Consider the following 21,801-nt stretch of genomic DNA (forward strand, 5'->3'; position numbering starts at 1 on the left):
TCCTATTTGATTCTCTCATTATCTTCTACAATAAACCATCTGAATGCGAGTGAGGGTTTCAGAAATGAAACTCAACAGACTGGTCATGTCTGTCCTGGAAGTTATATTCATGAACTGAAAAGATTCTGAGATATCACCGCCCTTCATTAATAAAATCTAATACTTATCACTGTCCTACAACACTGTGAGAAATTTGTGTAAAGAAGTATACTCAATTGAGCCACTGAACTAGAGCAGATACTAACTAAATAACATTTGTAAAGTTATAAAGAGGAAAAGTCATTCACAAATTTCATAGGCCTTTATGACCAGTTTTCATTCCAAGTCACTAGGAACCACTAATCAAAACTGAGATCTGACAGTAAATTCTTCCATTACAATAATATTCCAGCATACTTGTCGTTAAGTCTGCACTAACAATTTAGCTACTGGTAAGTTCCAAAATTATTGTCCACTAAGCCTTAATCCCAAATTCCAATCCTTTGTAACTGTGTTTGCTTTCACATTTTCAGACTCAAATGGAAGAACAACAATTTTACCCAGATGAAGAGCTGAAGTGTGGAGTGACTAATGTGCCTTGTTGACAGAAGACATTTGGGAAAAATTATTTTGCTCAAGTAATTATAAAGGACTAGCAAACCAGGCAATGTTTCACAATTGCTAAATATGTAGGCAATTGGATATATGTACTAAACTCCTTCTACTTTCTCCTCCTCTCCCCCCCCCCCCCCCCCTCCCCCCATCCATCTTCTCTTCTCTCATCTGTCTGACCTCGAGCTACGTTTTCTGTTATTGTAAACAAGACTGCGAAATTGTGATGGGAACTGAATTCACTTAAAATAAGTACGCAAATCAGTTAGGATCATTTATAGTTACGGGCGATTCAGATTCCCTAGTAGTACTCTAATCATAAACTGATAAACCATAAATATAACTATCCTTTTTTTCTGCAAAATTAATGTCAAACAAGGGAACAAAAAAAATCTCATTGTTGTGTGTGCAAGTTTTATATAGAATTGTACAAGGGGAAAGAATATATATGGGAGAAATAATTTTTCTAATGGTTTTCCATGCCCTGCTACTGCAGTTAAAACTAACTACGAGAAAGAAAACAAAATCGCACATTTTCACAGCATAGCATTTTCTTTCTACCAGTAAGTTTTAATAGCAAACCTGTACATTGTCATTAAAAATAAATAAATATATTTCCAATGTCCGTCTGAATATTTATTAGTGTACTGTGGAAAATTCTGAAGCAAATCAGCAAAGAACTTTTGAAATTTTCACTAACAACACTTCCCTTTTATATATTGCACATATTAAAATACATATAGCCCATGTCCATTTGAACGTTTATTAGAGCATCATGTAAAAATCTGAAGTAAATCAGTCAAGTACTTTTCGAGATTATTGGTAACAACATTAAATGACGACTTGTTTTTATATGGTACGAAGATAGTTTGAAAAGTTCTCGGATCAGAATAGAAAAAAAGTACTTACATCACTGAAACTTTTTTATTTTTCAATGTAGTCTCCTTGCTGATAAATGCACTTGGTCCAACGATATTCCAGTGCCTTGATCCCATCTTGAAAATGAGTTTCCTCCAGGCCTGCAAAATAGTTGTCAACTCCGGCTATCAATCCTTCGTTTGAAAGGAATCTTTGTCCACCAAGAAAAATTTTCAGTTTTGGGAAGAGATGGAAGCCTGAGAGAGCCATATCAGGTGAATAAGGCAGGTGTTGCAACAATTCATTCCTTAGTTTGTGTAATTTTGCCACGGCGACGACACACACGTGCAGGCGCGCGTCAAGAGGCACAGCACCCATCTTCCAGATAATTTTTTCATTTTTAATTATGCTGTTAAAATGTGATATATCCCTTCAGATGACATCTGGAAAGTGTGAGCAATTTCATGCTCTTTCAATCGGCAATCCCCCGCAACCATTTTGTGCACTTTTGAAATGGTTTCTGGAGTAGTGACACATCTTGGCTGACCACTACGTGTATCATCATCTAAGCTCTCCCGACCAAATTTAAATTCATTTGTCCGCATGGCAACAGTTGAATATGAAGGAGCAGAGTCCCCCAGAATATTCTGGAAATCGGCACGAATGTCCTTCGCTTTAATACCTTTCTTTACAAAGTACTTAATCACAGCTCGAATCTCGATTTTTTCCATTTTCACAAATCACTATATGTGTACAACAATAGAGCCACGTCACCACCACAACTCTCTTCCAAGAGCACTGACATGGCACATATTTACAGGCAACAGTCCAATGACTATCATGTGAACAACTCATTGCGCTAGCGCTGATCTCTCGAGGTGATTCTGAGAACTTTTCAAACCACCCTTGTGGTATAGATGACGAGAAACAATGAGTGAAGAGAAAAATATTCTGAAATAACATGTGAATTTTGTTTATTTATAGAAGTACTTGTGTTCCAGAGGACCAGAACAGCTTCATCTACACTCCTGGAAATGGAAAAAAGAACACATTGACACCGGTGTGTCAGACCCACCATACTTGCTCTGGACACTGCGAGAGGGCTGTACAAGCAATGATCACACGCACGGCACAGCGGACACACCAGGAACCGCGGTGTTGGCCGTCGAATGGCGCTAGCTGCGCAGCATTTGTGCACCGCCGCCGTCAGTGTCAGCCAGTTTGCCGTGGCATACGGAGCTCCATCGCAGTCTTTAACACTGGTAGCATGCCGCGACAGCGTGGACGTGAACCGTATGTGCAGTTGACGGACTTTGAGCGAGGGCGTATAGTGGGCATGCGGGAGGCCGGGTGGACGCACCGCCGAATTGCTCAACACGTGGGGCGTGAGGTCTCCACAGTACATCGATGTTGTCGCCAGTGGTTGGCGGAAGGTGCACGTGCCCGTCGACCTGGGACCGGACCGCAGCGATGCACGGATGCACGCCAAGACCGTAGGATCCTACACAGTGCCGTAGGGGACCGCTCCGCCACTTCCCAGCAAATTAGGGACACTGTTGCTCCTGGGGTATCGGCGAGGACCATTCGCAACCGTCTCCATGAAGCTGGGCTACGGTCCCACACACCGTTAGGCCGTCTTCCGCTCACGCCCCAACATCGTGCAGCCCGCCTCCAGTGGTGTCGCGACAGGCGTGAATGGAGGGACGAATGGAGACGTGTCGTCTTCAGCGATGAGAGTCGCTTCTGCCTTGGTGCCAATGATGGTCGTATGCGTGTTTGGCGCCGTGCAGGTGAGCGCCACAATCAGGACTGCATACGACCGAGGCACACAGGGCCAACACCCAGCATCATGGTGTGGGGAGCGATCTCCTACACTGGCCGTACACCACTGGTGATCGTCGAGGGGACACTGAATAGTGCACGGTACATCCAAACCGTCATCGAACCCATCGTTCTACCATTCCTAGACCGGCAAGGGAACTTGCTGTTCCAACAGGACAATGCACGTCCGCATGTATCCCGTGCCACCCAACGTGCTCTAGAAGGTGTAAGTCAACTACCCTGGCCAGCAAGATCTCCGGATCTGTCCCCCATTGAGCATGTTTGGGACTGGATGAAGCGTCGTCTCACGCGGTCTGCACGTCCAGCACGAACACTGGTCCAACTGAGGCGCCAGGTGGAAATGGCATGGCAAGCCGTTCCACAGGACTACATCCAGCATCTCTACGATCGTCTCCATGGGAGAATAGCAGCCTGCATTGCTGCGAAAGGTGGATATACACTGTACTAGTGCCGACATTGTGCATGCTCTGTTGCCTGTGTCTATGTGCCTGTGGTTCTGTCAGTGTGATCATGTGATGTATCTGACCCCAGGAAAGTGTCAATAAAGTTTCCCCTTCCTGGGACAATGAATTCACGGTGTTCTTATTTCAATTTCCAGGAGTGTATTACACTCTTAAGAGTGAAACAATACTGCCACTAACTCATACAACACAAACCATCCACATTGTAAATAGTGTAAATTTTCGCAACTTCTGTTGAACATGTTTACAGTAAGAACGAATTTTCAAAGTAGTCAAGAATCAAGTAAATTATTGTCATCATCATAAAATATTAACTACACGGCAATAATTGGTATCTCTGTCTTAGATAAAAACTACTTATCATGGTCAAAATATATGATAGCATTAACAAACAATTACACACAGTTATAATTTATTATATATATATATATATATATATATATATATATATATATATATATATATATATATATATAATAATATGACAACCAAAATATCGTTGATAGTTACCTTACACTTTTTCTTTCTTGACTTGTACCACTTCCTCCTGCTGCCCTCCACGATACAATTTGAGCAATTCTAGGGCCTCTTGAGCCTGCCGTTTCTCTGATAAGAATCTTCCACTTGCTTCCTTCAGTTGCACCAAAAATATTTCACTAGAAAAGTCAATATTTCATTATAAATATAGCTATATAGTTTCAGCAAGCAGGTAACATTTATACTTAACAAAAAAACAGATCAACATTAAGACGTTGTATGAGTCAGTATAAACCAGAATGCAACTTCACATAACACACTAAAATATTTAAAAGCCCATAAGGGTCTGTACAGCACAGCAGGTTGTGCAAATTCTCAGAGCTTCACAATTACATGTGGTGGGGCACATTTTCGTTGTTACAACATATCAGGACAGAGTTACTTTCACAACATATACAGAACAAAAAGGAAGGCAAGTAAGTGGTGCCATATTGTGCACCAAGCTGCTTCACGTCAGCACCTGCCATCCAGGAACAAATACGGGAATACCTGCAACATTCTGTGTCAGCCTGCACCACTGATTTGAGACTAGCAGCAGCTGGACTATGGAATTACTGCCCTATGTGTAGGCTGCCATAACACCACAACAGAAACACCTGCATTTGGGGTAATGCTGTGACCAGGAGGCACGGACTGCTGATGAATGGCATCACATTATGTTCGGCGATGAATCGCGGTTTTGAAAATATGATGGAGACCTGTGGAGAGGTCCCGTTCTTCCAATGTTATGGAGAGGCACAGTGATATTACTCCTGGTGTCATGGTATGGGGGAGCATCAGGTATGACTTCTGGTCATGGCTGGTAGTGATTGAGGGAACTCTGAGGGCACAACAATGTGTCACGGACATCCCACATCCTCGTGAGCTAAGTCTCATGTGACAGTATTAGATCCCCAGATGTGTTCCTGACAGAACGTGTGTGGGACCAGCTCAGGCATCAGCTCTGTCCCAGCACCAGTATCCAGAATATCAAGGAACAGTTACAACACTTACGCTTCAGAAGAGGATAAAATCGGTGCATGCATTCAGGCCAGAGGGGGTGCAACTCCATACTGATAAATGGGCTCATACTGCTATATTCTTTGTAACTTTGACTTAATTTGTAATTACTGAAATAACATCACACATGCTCTCAACACTTGAAGTTTCATTTTGTTTTCTCCTCCCCTTCTGGGTGCTGCTTCTGTCAGGCAGTGTATGTGGATGTATATGTACTAAGTAATATACTTTGAAACACTGAGCGGATACCTATCAATTATTGTGATACAATAAGTTTTGTGTGCTTTGTCACATTTGGTTCTTGGGGCACAATACATTATCAAACTCTCTGAATGACTAACATAAAAAATCGAAATTCTGGATGCTTGCTCCCGCCTGGACAAATTTCTGTCCATAAAGCCTGACTCTAGTGAGGGTTGGCTGATCTTCTGGACATGTTAACCATCTGACAACATCCAAGAGGTGTGTGTAACTTATAGGGTTCTATTGACACAAAAAGCATGACTCATAATTGATTAACAGTTTCAATAGAGGAAGAACAGACGGCCTTACTGGAATCAACGTAACTTAGCAATCATATGTGAATCAATTGTTTAGCAGTTTTCAAGTCGTGTAGATAAGCCAAACATTGGATCAGAGTTTGCAGTTTGTCTGGATGGGCATGAGAAACAAAAATTCTGAAGATCACTCAAAATGTTCTTAACTTGAACATGATTTTTCTATCTTTTATTAGCTGATTATTGCTACATGTGATGAAGCTATAAATGTTTATCGACAGATTTGTCAGGTAAGGGTTGTTACAATGCTTTACTCTGCTGGTGCTGTACAAAAAGCAGAGGGGTGTTTAGCAGTAATGAGAACATATTTTTAAAACATTTGTTGTAAAGGTTACAGTAACATAACATAACGTTACATGGTATTTCTTACTATTGCAAAATCACACTGTAAAATTCTATGTAAGTACTGCCAATGACCCTAATATGACATATCAAAATAAAAAAAGAGAACAGAAAGAACATATATGCACTACCAAAGTAAAAAAGAAAAATGAGATTTTTAATGAAATAGTAGGACCACATCCACAATTCTTTAAAGAATCGAACTCCCATGTATAAACCAGCTTCAAATGTCTGAGTGCTGTGAATTATATGCATTGAGACATAGGTACAGTTTATAACTTTAATACTTGACTTATTGTGTTTCATCTTTAAGTGGACACAGACAGAAGGCTGCTAATACTTTGTGTGTTCTGTCAGGACTGAGCACACATAAATGCTTACACACTTTGCAAAAGCATTGTCGCAATTTGCAACAACAAAGTGAATGTTATCTCAAAGATTACGTTTGGTCATAAGGCTAATTTTGTGACAAAGATCTTTCAGTGTGATCTTGTATCAAGAAAATAATACATGGTACAATGACTTTACACATAATGAGTTGCGTATAAAAAAAAATGTGAAGTATGTCATTTTCATTGGGAACAGGAACATGTATTTTTTGTAACAGAGAGAAATGGCACATGTATTTGTTTTATGTATCAAATTACTATTGCTTTCCTGAAAAATACAAACACTGAGAGACATTTCAAAACTGTACACCTAAGTGAGAAGGTTGAGTGTCTTTTATACTGTAAACTGAGGAAAAAAAAATCAAGCAAAATCTGTTCACAAAATCAGTAGACAAAAGTGTTGCTGCCACTCTTGTTTCTTATTGTGTTTCAAATGTATTGGAGAGGAGGAGGAAACACTCTGAAGGGGAATTCGTAAAAGATGCAATTTGAGAAGTAGCTGATGCATTGTTTCAGAATTTCAAAAACAAGTCTGAAATAGTGGCTGCTATTGAATCCCTCCAACTTTAATCAAGAACAGCCACAAGAGAAGCCGAAACAACTGAAAACAGATTTGGATGAGTGTTGCTACTTTTCAATGCAATAATACGAGCCCAATGATGCAACATGCACAGCTCAGTTATCAGTTTTTCTAAGTATTTCATCCTAGCTGACAAAACATCTATCAACTAACTTGTAAGAGCACCAAAGATGGAGCTCTAGTCATAAGAGTTTCTAAAAAAAAGTTTTTTTTATATCACTGTATATCACACCATCAGTCTCTGTGTGGAAAGTTTTTAAATTTGAATGAAACTATGAAAACTGTCGTGAATATGGTCAACAAAATTACGTCTCATTGTCTTTTGCCAGCTATCACATTGTTTTTCAAAAACTAGATGATAATTGTTTCAGTATCACAAAGATTGCTGCTCCCCCCAGGATTTTCCATTGTTTAAAGATAATATTTTGTTTGCTTATATTGATAATCCTCTCTGCTTTCTTAACTGACCTAAAAGGAACACTTAATGGACTAAACTTGAAATTTCACGGTAATGACAAACATATTGCTGATATGATATCTGAAGTAACTTCTTTTACAGATAAATTGAGTTTATGGGAGTGCTGCCTCAAGTGAGGTTAATTAACACACTTTCCAACTCTGAAGAAGCAAACAGAAGAGAATAAGATACTTAATGATAGTCAATGTCATGTACCAATGACATCCAATTTAGGGACGATTTCAATGGCTGGTTTTCAGATTTCAGAAAGATATCAGTGATAACCCAATTTCTATCTTTCCCTTGGGCTAGCCTTGAACTTCTGGATAATCTTCTTCCATTGAAAATGTTTTTGATGTAGATAGGTTAGCTGGTGAACTTGAAATAATACCTTTAAAAAATGACTTTTATCTTGAAAGTGTTGCAGAACACAAAAACTGTTGGCCTATTTCCTCATAAGTACTCTATATCAATTAATGCTGCATGTATGACAAATGCCTTATTTGCTTCTGCTTACCTTTGTGTATCATTATTTCCAAATATGAATTTTATTAAAAATAAGCACAAAACATGGCTGGCTGATGAACACCTGAACTACTGTATTCAAATAAGTGTAAAATGTTATACACAAAATAGTAAGGACATTGTTATCTCAAGTTTCACATTAAATGTAAGATAATTCTTCTGTTAAGAATATAGTTGAAAAGTATAATGAAATAAAATTCTTACACTTTGAACAAGTAGTGAAAATGTAAAACTTTTATTGTTAAATAGTTGTTTTATAATATCCAAAAATTAAAAATGTAGCAATTATTTTATTTTTATAAGAAGTAGTGCACTTTGATATGTTAAGATGGAATAGTAGAATGCGATGGATTTGTGGTTCTCTACCCCTGCCATGATTGTACCTCTTAATGTGAAGTTGTGACAGCATTTTACATTTTTAAACTTGGTCAATACTTACATAAAATACTGAAAATAAAATTATTCTTACCCCATGGAAGTTGTTACATGGGCAACCTGAAACTGGAACCAGGTGACCATTTAAGAGGAGTTCCAAACTAGTAGCAAAATGCACTGGTTAGCTTATTTCTTTCACTGTACCAATGGGAACTCCAGAATGGAATATAATACACATATGAGGACAGATCACTGCTAACTAAACGGAAGAGCTACTGATCAGTGGACAAGCACAGAGAAAGATTGATGAACTGATTAGTTTTCAGACCTTGAATTATAGTCCTTTAAATGTGGCTGTGTGCTGATTAGCATCTCTTCTGTTTGGTGAATAGCTATCTGTCCTCAAATACTCATTAAAGATGTGTTTCCATTACAAATCATAATTATGAATTGTAAGCATGCAATGTCACAACAAAATTTCTTTTAGAGAGTACTGATAAGAAACTTTGGAACCTTGTGAACTTCGGATAATTTTAGTAATTTATATAGGCACTTGAGTAAAAGATGGACTATGCAATTTCTTTTCCATTGTTGAGTTCTGCATTGCTTCTTGTAGCCAACATAAAGATATATCATAGGAAACGAGCTGTCTCCTGGGGTGCCTCTTTCTCTGCCTCCTTTTGGACTTATCTGGTACGTCTAAGAAGTGAGATTTCTTTGTTCAGTTACGTAATGGGCCATGACCATTGAATGTTGCACATTTTGGACTGTAATTTTGGAGTTTCATACCTATTGATTCTGGAGACTATAAAAGTAAATCAAAAAATACAACAGTGGTTACAGATTTGTGAGTTTTAACATAAAATTAATGTGTACTGCTATATGGGGGTAATTGTGTACAGCCCAGCAAAAAGCCACAGTGATACTAAGATATCTGAAACTATGTTAATGACAAGGGGCAGCAACGAATAATTCTCATCTACACTGTGCAGTCACATTGATGTGACCACCTGTCAAAAGTCTGAATATCCACCTTTTGCAGCATGGGTCACTGCAAAATGTGCAGGAAGAGAGTCAATGAGGTTCTGGAAGGTACTGACAGGGACGTGGAGCCATGCCAGCTCTAGTGCCATGGCCAACTACACTAGGATTCTCAGTTGAGGATCCGTGGCATGAACAGCGTGATCGGGGTGGTCCCACAGGTTTTTGATTGAGTTTAAATCCAGGGAGATTGATGGCAGTAAACTCATCCAGGTGTTGTTTGAACCATGCACGAACACTGTGAGCTGTGTGACATGTTGCACTGTCCTGCTGGTATATACCATTGTGCCGAGGAAAAACATACTGCATGTAAGGGTGGACATGGTCTCCGAGGATAGATGCATATTAGTGTTAATCCACTGTGCCTTCCAGAATGACAAGATCATCCAGCTAATGCCACAGAAACATTTGGCTGACTGTAACTCTCCGTCCTCCAGCTTGGACCCTTCTGACGATTGTTACAGAGTGTTTGCTTTCAGACATTTCACGCCGTACACACTAACGGCAATCTGTCATCTTAAAAATGCCACCTGTCACCATTCAGTGGACGTCCACATGTGGTATATGCATGCAAATTAAAGCCTTTGTCAGTGATGAACAGTTGTCAGCACAGTTGCATGAACCACGCACCTGCTGTGTAGGCCCATATGCAACAACATTCACTGAAAGTCATTGAGGAGACAATGTTGGTAGGCCCTTGGTTCATTCATCTGGGCAGTCAGTTGCTCAACAGTTGCATGCCTATTTGCCCACACACATTTCCACAGCCATCATTCACACCTGTCATTTATGGCCCGTGGTGCATCACAGCTGCATTGGTGCCAGTTTTGGATAGCGCCATTTGCCGTGCATGGAACACTTTAAGCATGGTGACACCCAAACAGTTTTCACCCTTGGCTGAAAGCCAATGATCATTCTCTTTTGAATGTCAGATAAATCACACTGTTTCTGTATTATGACAATGGCTGCACTGTTTTTCACATTCCCCAGACACGCTTCATACACCCTCCACTGCTAGTGCTGCCATCTGCTGTCTGTGAGTGGTTACTGCATGTTGATGTTGAACATATGTGGTAGTCACATAAAATGTTACTGGATCATGCAGTTTTTAGAAGTGTAGAGAAATTGATGCTTTCATGAATAATTTTGCTATTTCTGTTTCAAATCCAAACTTGTCCAGTCATAAATACAGGAATGACCGTACTATTAATGTGGATGCTCAAGACATAAATATAGCTCACAGGTGATTTTAAGCTTTGGGAAATGTGAATACACAGAACAATTTTGTTCTGTTCAGAGAAGGGAAGTGGCATGCCATAAGAGCTCATATGAGAGACTAAATAAAAATTTAAAAAGGGAAAATCTACTATTACTAACTCACTCTTACAAGATTTATAGCTGACTTGAGCCGCTGTTTCAATGAAAAGTGTACAACTTCAGACCAATATTCATTTGTTTCTAGTCACTACCAATCTTTGCTGTCAATAATGTGTGTGAGGTCTTCACTGAAGGTATTAACAAATTTAAAGCATTTCACATTCACTTACATATAACATTTCTCTGATTTCTAGCTCAATGTGTTATGTCCACTTTTGTTTACAAATATGTAGACAAGTCGAACACATTGTCATCTACTATAACTGTGCGCACACAAGAATGCGGGTGTTGGGACAATGAGCAGGGGCAAGGAGCACTGCAACACATTATGCTCCAGCCGTAGCATCATTCCCTTGTGCCTGCAGCACGTGCATCATGGTGTGTGTAGAATATTCAGCATCAATTTTCATGTTGGTTTAGCTACAGTGAGCATTCATTATGGGCAATATAAAGCAGACACAACATGGATTACGTTAAGAAGTGACAGTGATAGTTTTCCTAGCACACAAATTCCGCTAGGCACAGTCAGAAGAAAAAATAGTGGCTGTGTGCAGCTATGTTGCCAGTTACCATGGTAGGCAATGGCTGGAATGTTAGGTGTGGGATAGAGACAGAGAGGACACTGGCAATACCGCAAAGTATTATCTGTCTCTCTCTGCACAGAACTCTCTGGGCTGGCACTGTCTCATGTGTGCTCCACTATAACTGCCATTGACATACTTTGATTAAAATTACTTTGTGACTGATGTTTCAATGAGTCAAGTAGTACGGGCTGGGTGTCAGCCAATCACAGTTGTTTCTTGGGCTCCCCATGCTTGCCCTGATGCCTGTTCTGTGGAGAACCTGTCAGGTGACGCAGCCAGGCAGCGCAGGTCACAAGGCAGGAACGGAGGGGATGGAGCACCAAATATGCAGTGATTTTTGCATGTTCGGTTGAGCCACTTTCAAAATACTTTTGTGCAAATAAGACAAAACTATATCTACAGCTGAAGATAGCACTTTGTAAACACTTTAGTCTCTGCACTAAAAAAAATGAAAAGAATAATGTCAGATTTACAGTTTTTAGCAAGTGACCATAAATTAACTACTTGGTTAAAAACTTCAATTCTTTTGCATCTTACAGTCTCATATCATAGCTTGCCTTTAGTGGTTGTAGTTATTACAATGTTCCGAAATTAAAAAAATAATGGCTCATGTTATTACTGTTATTCGTCTATAAAATGTAATTACGGTATCTTACGCATCACCATATCTACAGCAGCTGTGGCCACCTCAATAAGTGGACTACTTTTTTTTTTTTTTTTTTTTTTTTGTGCATGTGCAACCATCAGTCACATGAGCACATGGCATGTTGTTTATGAGCCAGCAACTTCACTCCTGACCAGTTATTTGTCAAACACAAAAGTAATTTTATTCCGAGTATGAGTTGGGTCCACTGAAAAATGTGTCAGCATGACCAAGACAATTCAATGGAGCTATTCCAATCAGCCACCACACAGGAACTCTTCTTAGAGTGAACAAATCATACATATATCCTCACAATGCATTCAAAAGAAGGTGATGATGTGGCATGCAAGTCAGTCTTCATGCAAGTGTTACAAATCAATAGCTGTCAGCTAGACGGTCTTCTCAAAACTTCGGTTGATGGAATAGCAAAATTAAATGGGATTGGCAAACACAACTTTTATAAGAACACTGATAGATAAACTACTAAAGGATGTATAGTTTTGTTTCTCACATAGTTGAGTCATTACTTTAGAAGACAGCACATGGTTGAAAACTAAACAAAATATATTACTTCCAAATTAAACATAAAAAATATAAATGACATGAATTTTGCATTTTGCAAGAAAAGAGGGTTGCAACCCATTATGGAATGTTATTTGGCACAAAGGGCTTGCCTCTAAAGAGGACCAGATGAAATTAGATCATGTATAATTCAATACTGTAGTGAGACACTGAATGATCCCATGAAGTATATTGTAACACATTCCAACAGTTGTGGTGTACAAAACAAGTCTTTGACAGTTGCTACTGTCCAAGGCTATCTTGTTAACAAAAGGGTACGTAGTTTCTGGCAACGCTGTATGAGAACATGTCATAGTTTTCAATCAAATGAAGTGGACTTTGCTGTCATTGAGAAAATGCACAACAATTGTGAGACAGTTGAAACTGATTTATACGGAACTCTGTTCTGCATAATTCTTATTTATACATAAAGTTTTGTTGGTCACAGCAAAATATTATGAAAAAAGTGTTAATCGAGCCTCACATATATGTAATACATTTTTATGTAATTCACTGTTATATGTGACAAATTCCAATGAAATAAATTGAGTTCTGTGTACATGTAATGAGCATTGTTGTTTGAATAGAAGCCCCGTGATATTTTCCTTAAGTTTGTTGACATGTGCAAGTACAGCAAACGGGTAGCGCTGAGGACACAAGGGACAAAGACATGGTTAACCAGAGCTGGCAGCATGGAAAAAAAAAGATACACTCCTGACAGTGTTGTTTTCAACATGAGAATTTATTTCATGGTATCAACCGAGAAATTAAAAGTTGCCAGCTGACACTTATTGTTGAACAGTAGCTCTATCTTTCAGTCACTTTTGATCACCCATGGAGTACAGAAAAAGGAAAAGTTACACACTAGATCAGAAAGTAAAATTCATATCAGAGGTGGATGCTAACCCACACAAAATAAAATCTGAAATTTCTTCCAACTTAGAAATTGCCTATGCCACACTATGTATGTTCATCAGCAAAAGAAAAAGTATTTTGAATGAGTTTTAAAAATTGGGTGCAAAATCAACCAAATGCAGCTGTCAGCACAAAGCGAGACATGCAGATATGGACAAGGCACTTTTTACATAGTTCCAGCAAAAGCAAACACCATAAATGTAACTAGAAGTATGAACTTCACTGCTGATTTCACGGCTTCATCAGGATAGTTACAAGGATTTAAAGATTGTCGTGGAATCGTAGGGAGAACAATTTCTGGCAAATGAAAAGCTGTGGATGACATCATGGTGCAACACTGGATTGATAAGGTTCTGTCAGGTATCTTAAGGGTTTCTCAATCTCAAAACTTCAACAAATGTGATGAAACAGGTCTATTCTTAAGTCTGGTTCCTAGTAAAACATTAGCTGAAAATGGTGACTCATGCCACAGAGGGAAGAAAAGTAAAATTTGTGCGACAGTCCCTCTCACCACAAATGCCGATGAATCTGACAAAGTTTGCCCACTTGTGATAGTAAACTCTAAGAATCCGAGGTGTTTCAAAGGTGTAAAGACGAAACCTATGGAAGAATACAACAAAAATTCTTCGATGACTATCGTTATAATGGAACAATGGTTTAAAAAAACTGGAATTAGAGTGAAAAAGGAAAAGAAAAAAAAGAAAGAATATACTTCTTCTTATGGATCGATGTGCAGCACAAACACTCCAAGTAATTTTGGAAAATGTTCAAGTGCAATTTTTCCCTCCAATCTGTACCAGTGTTCTACAGCCACTTGATTTGGGCATTATTGCAAATCTCATATTGCATTACAGAAAAAACTGGTTCAACATTTGATAGGACTGACTGTTCAACATTTGATAGCATTGACTGATGCAGGAAATGGAAATCTCTCCATAAACTTACTACATGCTATGGAATTTATTTTGACTGCCTGGTGGCTGGTGTCATCCTCCACAAGAGCCACAACAGTTGTTTCCCTATAGCTGGTGCCTGGCTAGGAGAGGCTGCCGCTGATGATGATGGTGAAGTCACGTCTGGTAATGAGCTAGCTCTGCTGTAGGCTACAGATTTAAACAGTTTTGTACATTCTGGTGATATCTCAACATGTGTGCAGAACTACAAAATGACGAGATTATTGCTAATTTGTGCCAGCAATGTGATGATGATCAAGAAGGTGTGCCAGCAATGTGATGATGATCAAGAAGGTGTACCAGCTTCAAGTGACAGTGATGGAGATGACAACTTGAAACTTGAAACACCTAAACTGCGTGAAGTGTTAAGTGCAATTCATGTGTGCAGGTGCTACATCAGAGCAAAAAGTTGTGGTGAAAAAGCTCTGAATTCGTTATTAATGTTGCAAAATGTGGTTTATTAACTCAATGCATGAGAAGTGAAACAACCCAAATTGTCCGACTTCTTTAAAGCAGGATCAAGTTCAAAATAATGTATTCTCTCTTCAATACTGTATCTTTGTTGTTTGTACAATGCAAAGTGACTAATTAGAATACAGTATCTAATTTCTCTAAAGCAGGGCCAAATAATATTTTTCTTTTAATACTGTACTCTATCTTATTCATTTGTAAACTTTACACATGAAGGCCCATTGTATGTTTTTATATTTTATTTATTATATTTAGTGAAAAATATGATATTATTAATGTCTCTACATCCGACTACTAAGTAATTCAGACTTACAAGTAATATTTTCTCTTCTCTTTGACACACATATAAATCAGGTTCAACTGTATTTACATGCCTGTACAAAGGATAAAACTAGCATCAAAATCCAAAAAGTATAATCTGAGGTGGTGAGACAGCAGATAATGACTGTCACTTGTTGAGTGAATTAGAGAGCTTGTTATTTACAGAAAGGAGGCACCAATAGAAAGCAGCAAGTGCAATAGCTGTAAACTCAGAGGCTTTGAATAGAACAAACCCACCAAATGGCAATAAAATTCCATTACTCCATGGGTGATATTGAAGATTAATCAAGTGTTGACTTTGCTAGACACAAGGTGGGTCTTCCTCAACTCATGTGGTGCACCCAGAAGAGGAAATAATCTCTGAGACAAAGCTAAAGGGCCTCGACAAACTTTTTCCTTACAACCCCCCCCCCCCTGCCCCCCCCATCTACAATGCCTTTTATCTTAATGTAACACCACAGGATGGAGTTAAAGAAGAATATGAGAAATAAATCACTGAAGATGAAGATGACTATACCAACAGCTCCAGTGCTTGTAACAAAGGAAATGCTTTGGTTTCTTGAACATTTGAATATGCTGTAAATTTAAGGTATCTGCTTGTAAACTTAAATGGAAATGTATACCTTGGTGATGCACCAGTATCCCTCAAAATCATAGCTGCTCTGCAATAAGAATTGAACTTTTTTTAGCAAATGCAAGCACTGGCAGGCAAACTTCATTGTAACTATATATTCTATTTTTAACAATAGTCTAAACAAATACAAAAAAAAAAACAAGTTTTTCATCTGTGTTATTTGTAATAAATACACAGAAAAGTGAATAGTGTGATCTTATCAAGTCACAATATGAACATTGTCCCTTTTCTTACTCAAGTGTCCATACGGCTTAAAGTGAGATGATAACTTTCAACCAACTGCCAACCATGCACTGCCCGTTACTTTGCTACTGAACTTTAAAACTAAAATCAAAATTTTTATTTTGATACTTTGTAGGTCTCACAGTCATAAAATATTTCTACATACATGCATAAATGGATATATGCTGCCACCTATCAATGAATTCAACATATTAAAAATATGTCAGACTGTGACACAACCTTCAGGGATATAGGATGAAAATGTAAAAAAGTCATTAAATTACACCTTTATCATGAATACCATAAATTTCTGCACTTTCATGCACTTTTTCAGGTTTTAAGATTTCAAGGCATTGGTATTAGAGTCTCAAACATTTTCCTCAAGACCAAGTACTATTTTCTCCCATGATGTCAAATACTACTAATAATGGAAAGTGAACACAAAAAAAACGAAATTTTTTTGAAGAGGCGACTGTAGGATGTCTTATCAGTTCTGATCAGAATTACAACAATGCATTTTTATCAGTACAATTAATTGCAGGTACATTTTTAAAGTTACAAAAAGCTCCATTTTGAACATATAATAGCAATGTGGAGAGCCATATAAGTTTCTTGTTATGCTGAATATCGCTGAGTGATGGGAGAAGATTATAGCAGCAGACACATTGGTACAACACATGGAAGCTGAAAAAGCAATAGAGCTACATGCAATTGCACAGCGCACATTTTTTATCATCTCAACAATCAATACAGAAGGAAAAAAAATTATTTTCTTAGCAGTAGTCACCACTGTCTTGTCTATATGCATGAGGTGTACACTACCAGGAGGTACTGTTTCTGCCTACTCTTTGGGAATAAGTACCTATATCCCTTCAAATGATTTGATTTAGATTTAAAACAGTTAACAAGCAATTAAACCAGTCTTCAAATTGAAGACCACCACCACCACAACAGCAGCAGCAGCAGTAGCAACAATTTCTTGGCATTTAATGTATGGCCACATACTAATTATGATAATCTGAGTATTATTGTTTAAGCAATAACAAATTTTGCAAACCCTCACTCATATCTCTATTGTTTTGTAGACACTTTCACTGGCTAGTAGGTTACTTACTGGATATCTTTTGTAGTAGAGTCAAATGTAAAAGAACAAAGGAAGAAAAGCTCTATTATAATGCATTAGAGTCTTCCATCAACTGTTCTCTAACAGACCTTTGGGACACTGTAGCTGCATGTTGTGAAGATTATTTCAAATGATTGCGACTAGAATAATGTACTAATCATACACTACTGAACACAAACCGATGCACAGTGTGTAAGTACTTTCAGTTTCAAGCATTCTCATCAAGTTGTCTGAAGAGGAATCACATTGGGCTGACAATCACATACCCATGCCAAAAAGCATAGATTATGAAAACATCAATCAAGTGAAACCCAACTCACACTTTTCACACAGGTCATATTGAAAGCTTTGGATCAAAGCAGTCAGGTAGAAGTAGTATTTCTTGGTTTCCAAAAAGCATTTGACTAAGTGCTACATCTACACTTATTGTCAAAAATACAATCATAGAGAGTATCAAGTGAAATTTTTGACTGGACTGAGGATTTTTTGGTAGGGAGGATGTCACATGTTATCTTGGAAGGAGAGTCATCGTCAGAAGTAGAAGTAACTTCGGATGTGCACCAGAGAAATGTGTTGGTACCCTTGCTGTTCATGTTGTATGTTAATGACCTTGCAGACAATGTTAATAGTAACCTCAGACCTCTTGAAAATGATGCAGTTATCTAGAAATAAGTACTGTCTGAAAGAAGTTGTGTAAGTATTCAGTTAGATCTTCGTATCATCCCAAAGTGGTGGAAAATATTATATTGCTTTAAATATCCAAAAAAATAAAATTGTGCACTTCACAAAATGAAAAAAAATGTAATATCCTATGACTATATCAATGAATCACAGTTGGAAAAAATCAACTCATACAAATACCTAGGTGTAACAATTTGTTGGGATATGAAATGGGATGATCACATAGGATGTCCTGAGTAAAGCAGGTTGCAGAATTCAGTTTACAGAAGACGGAAGAATTATGGTGCAAATTTATGTAATTAGCAGGTACATCAAATAGTGTGGATCCCCTTTCAAGTAGGACCAATTTGAATTCACACACATCTGTATTCATTCTTTCCACAACTCAAAAACATTTCTACATGTCATTTCCAGCGAAGCTTCTCAGAAGCTCCACCACTGTTGCCTTTTTGTCAAGTTCACGCCAGGAACTGCTCAACAAATAAGTCTTAAGCAGCACAAAGTTCTTTCATTTCATTTATGTGCTCGTAGTAGACGATATGTCAAATGATGAAGCCTGGTCCACAAAATAAAGTACCAGTTAAACTACAAATATAAGGAAGGCTCCAGTGACTGCGGAACTCTTTGATATGTAACACCAATATCTTATATTCATATCATATGAGCAGTGCATATTAATTCTTAAATGTATTATATCTGATCTGTGAATACATTTTAGTTGTCTGGACTGCTTTATGAGATTTTTACAGAAATGGACACTTCCATGTAGTACCGCAATTTTTAGTTGAGTATTTATTTAAATAGCAAAACATTCACACCACATTATTTTCCTACAACTGCAAACTTATTGCCTGACAAAGCGAACTGCAGACCCAGCCATAGTGGGAAGTAACTTGGTCACATTGTAGGTACAGCCACACTAAAGTTGAAAGTAGTGCACGCCATTACCACACAGTATGAGCACAGAAAGTGCTCATGAAAATGTCTTTATGGGTAGCTGTAATGACTTGCAGTTAACATTACTGAATTTACTGACAATGAGAAGGACAAATAATGACAATGATGAGACAAGTTCATAGAGTGTGCAAGCAAAATTTGGAAGTTGGGTTGATTGATAGTGAAGATATTATGGCAGGAGGGACACACTGCTGAGTAGAGTGTAATTGCAGTATCTAAAAGCAAAGAGCACACAATAAATATCCCATTGACAATAGGGATAAATGTGTTATCAGACAGAAATTTCACCAACTTTGTGAAAATTCACAGCTTTTCTTGAACAGCACTGAATTTCAAGGCTAGCAGGCAAACTCTGAGAAAAGTTTTCTATGTTAAGAACTGCATTATCCAATACACAGATGTAGCAGTATATTTTAGTTTAGATAATCAATTTCAGTCTAGGATCAGACCACCATTGGTCCCAAAAACCATCTCATGTATACATTTGCATAATTGCAATAACAGTTATTAGATATATATTATTCCATCACTGATAGTAGCTGTATATACGTAGCATTATGTCAATTTCATACAACTATGTTTGCCACAAGTATGAGGTTAAATTGACATAATGTTACATATATACAGTGATGGAACAATGTACATCTGATAACTGTTATTGCGCAATTATGCAAATGAATAGCTGAAATGGTTTTTGGACCCAATGGTTGTCTGATCCTAGATCGAAATCAATCTTCCCTAATAAAATACACTGGTACTGTTGTGTATTCTATAATGCATTTCGTAACATTCATTAAAGAGTCACAACACCCATAAAATATTTCTAAAAATTATTCTGCCTATAATATTTGCACGGGCGCTGACTCCATGGGGCCTGAGGAGGCCCGAGCCCCCTCAAAAATTCGTCATTAGTTATATTATGCTTTGTAAACTCAGAAAATTATGGTGGAAATATTTATCTTCCTTGTTTGACAATAGTTACCTTTTAAAATACATTCAGTAATGAGTTAAAAAAAAATAATTATTATTAACTGAAAACGAGTGGTGTGAATCATGACAGTATTATGGTGCTGCAGGCACACTTAGAATTTGTTCTGGCGCGCGAACCTTCGGGTAAAGTCTGGCACCAGCTGGCCAGTGCTGCGGCCACGGCAGCATCAAAAGGACTGGAGCAGAAGCGCGTGGAACCCTCTGCCTCCTGTCACCTTGACGCTTCGATACATTACGACATTGCAGCTATATAAAGCCCACCCTGCTGTCGCAGTCATTCAGTGTAGATAGTTTCGTTCAGTGCACGCTGCAGATGTGTTTAGTGTTCCAACATTAGTGTCTAGTAGACTCTTTTATATGACTATATCTTATTCGTTTACTTTAGTCTCTTAGTGTATTGTGAATTAAGTTTGCAATGAAGATTAGATGGGTAGATCACATAACTAATGAGGAGGTACTGAATAGAATTGGGGAGAAGAGAAATTTGTGGCACAACTTGACTAGAAGAAGGGATCGGTTGGTAGGACATATTCTGAGGCATCAAGGGATCACCAATGTAGTATCGGAGGGCAGGGTGGAGGGTAAAAATCGAAAGAGGGAGACCAAGAGATGAATACACTAAACAGATTCAGAAGGATGTGGGTTGCAGTAGGTACTGGGAGATGAAGAAGCTTGCACAGGATAGAGTAGCATGGAGAGCTGCATCAAACCAGTCTCTGGACTGAAGACCACAACAACAATAACAAATTTGTTACCAAAAAGGCATGCTTGGAAGTTGATGATACTGCAAGTCAACCTCCAACAATTATTGTGTCATCAATTGCTTCGGCGTCTTCAGGCGAGTACCGTTCACAGCCAAAACCTGGACAATCCGGAAAGGGAAGATCATTTCAGAAGTCTTGGTTGATCGAATATACATGGCTAGAATATGAAGCATCTACTGAAAAAAGTTTTTTGCAAAACCTGCAAAGAGGCAGATGCTAAAAAACTATTACAATTTTCTTCAAAAAAGAAGATGCATTTACTTCCGTAGGGTTTTCTAACTGGAAAAAGGCTTTGGAAAAATTCCGTCTTCATGAAAGTACATTTACACATAAAGAAGGCGTTCTGAAACTAAATTCTATCACTAACCGAAGTGTGGCCTCCCAATTGAATGAACAGTTAGATAGTGATATGAAGAAAGGCCGTTTACCTCTTGAGACAATTTTTACTACCATGCAATTTCTATGTCGACAAGGACTAGCAATTAGAGGGCATGAAGATGTAAACTCAATTTTTTTTTTCCAATTGTTGGAACTCCAAAAGAATGACATACATGAGTTTAAAGATTGGTTAGGGCGTTCGGGGTATAAGTGGATGGCCCACAACATTCAAAATGAGATCACTGATGTACTAGGAAAGTCTGTGTTGAGAAAGGTATGAGCTTCAATCAAGAAGACTGAACATTTTTCTATTATGGTTGACGAAACAAGTGATTCTTCGATTCACGAATAAGTGTCATTTTGTATTCATACTGTCGATGATTCCTTAATCATCAGCGAAGACTTTATTGGCTTATACGAGACCCCCAACACTGAATCACAAACTCTGTTTAGTATTTTAAAAGACTTTTTGCTCATCTTGATTTGTCAATGGATAACTTAAAGAGGACAGTGCTACGATGGTGCCTTGAATATGAGAGGTAAGTTCAAAGGACTAAAAAAGTTAGTTTTGGATATACAACCAAAAGCACGTTATGTGCACTGCACTGTTCACAGTTTAGACTTGGCAGTTGTAGACAGTCTCCACCATCTTACGTCTATGAGGGATATTATG

The 21,801-nt window shown here is 38.2% G+C and overlaps 1 protein-coding gene across 3 annotated transcripts in view; it reads right to left on the bottom strand.

Moving 5' to 3' along the window:
- LOC124721342 (DNA fragmentation factor subunit alpha-like) overlaps positions 1–21,801 on the bottom strand; it is a 93,265-nt gene that overhangs the window by 22,743 nt on the left and 48,721 nt on the right. For all 3 annotated transcript variants that reach the window (XM_047246264.1, XM_047246262.1, XM_047246263.1), the window contains exon 5: positions 4,263–4,408. In XM_047246264.1, the coding sequence (XP_047102220.1) occupies positions 4,264–4,408 (145 nt within the window). In that variant the 3' untranslated portion in view covers position 4,263. The remainder of the gene's footprint in view (positions 1–4,262; positions 4,409–21,801) is intronic.

Source organism: Schistocerca piceifrons, chromosome X (genome assembly GCF_021461385.2).
Source record: "Schistocerca piceifrons isolate TAMUIC-IGC-003096 chromosome X, iqSchPice1.1, whole genome shotgun sequence".
In the NCBI taxonomy this organism is placed as follows: domain Eukaryota; kingdom Metazoa; phylum Arthropoda; class Insecta; order Orthoptera; family Acrididae; genus Schistocerca; species Schistocerca piceifrons.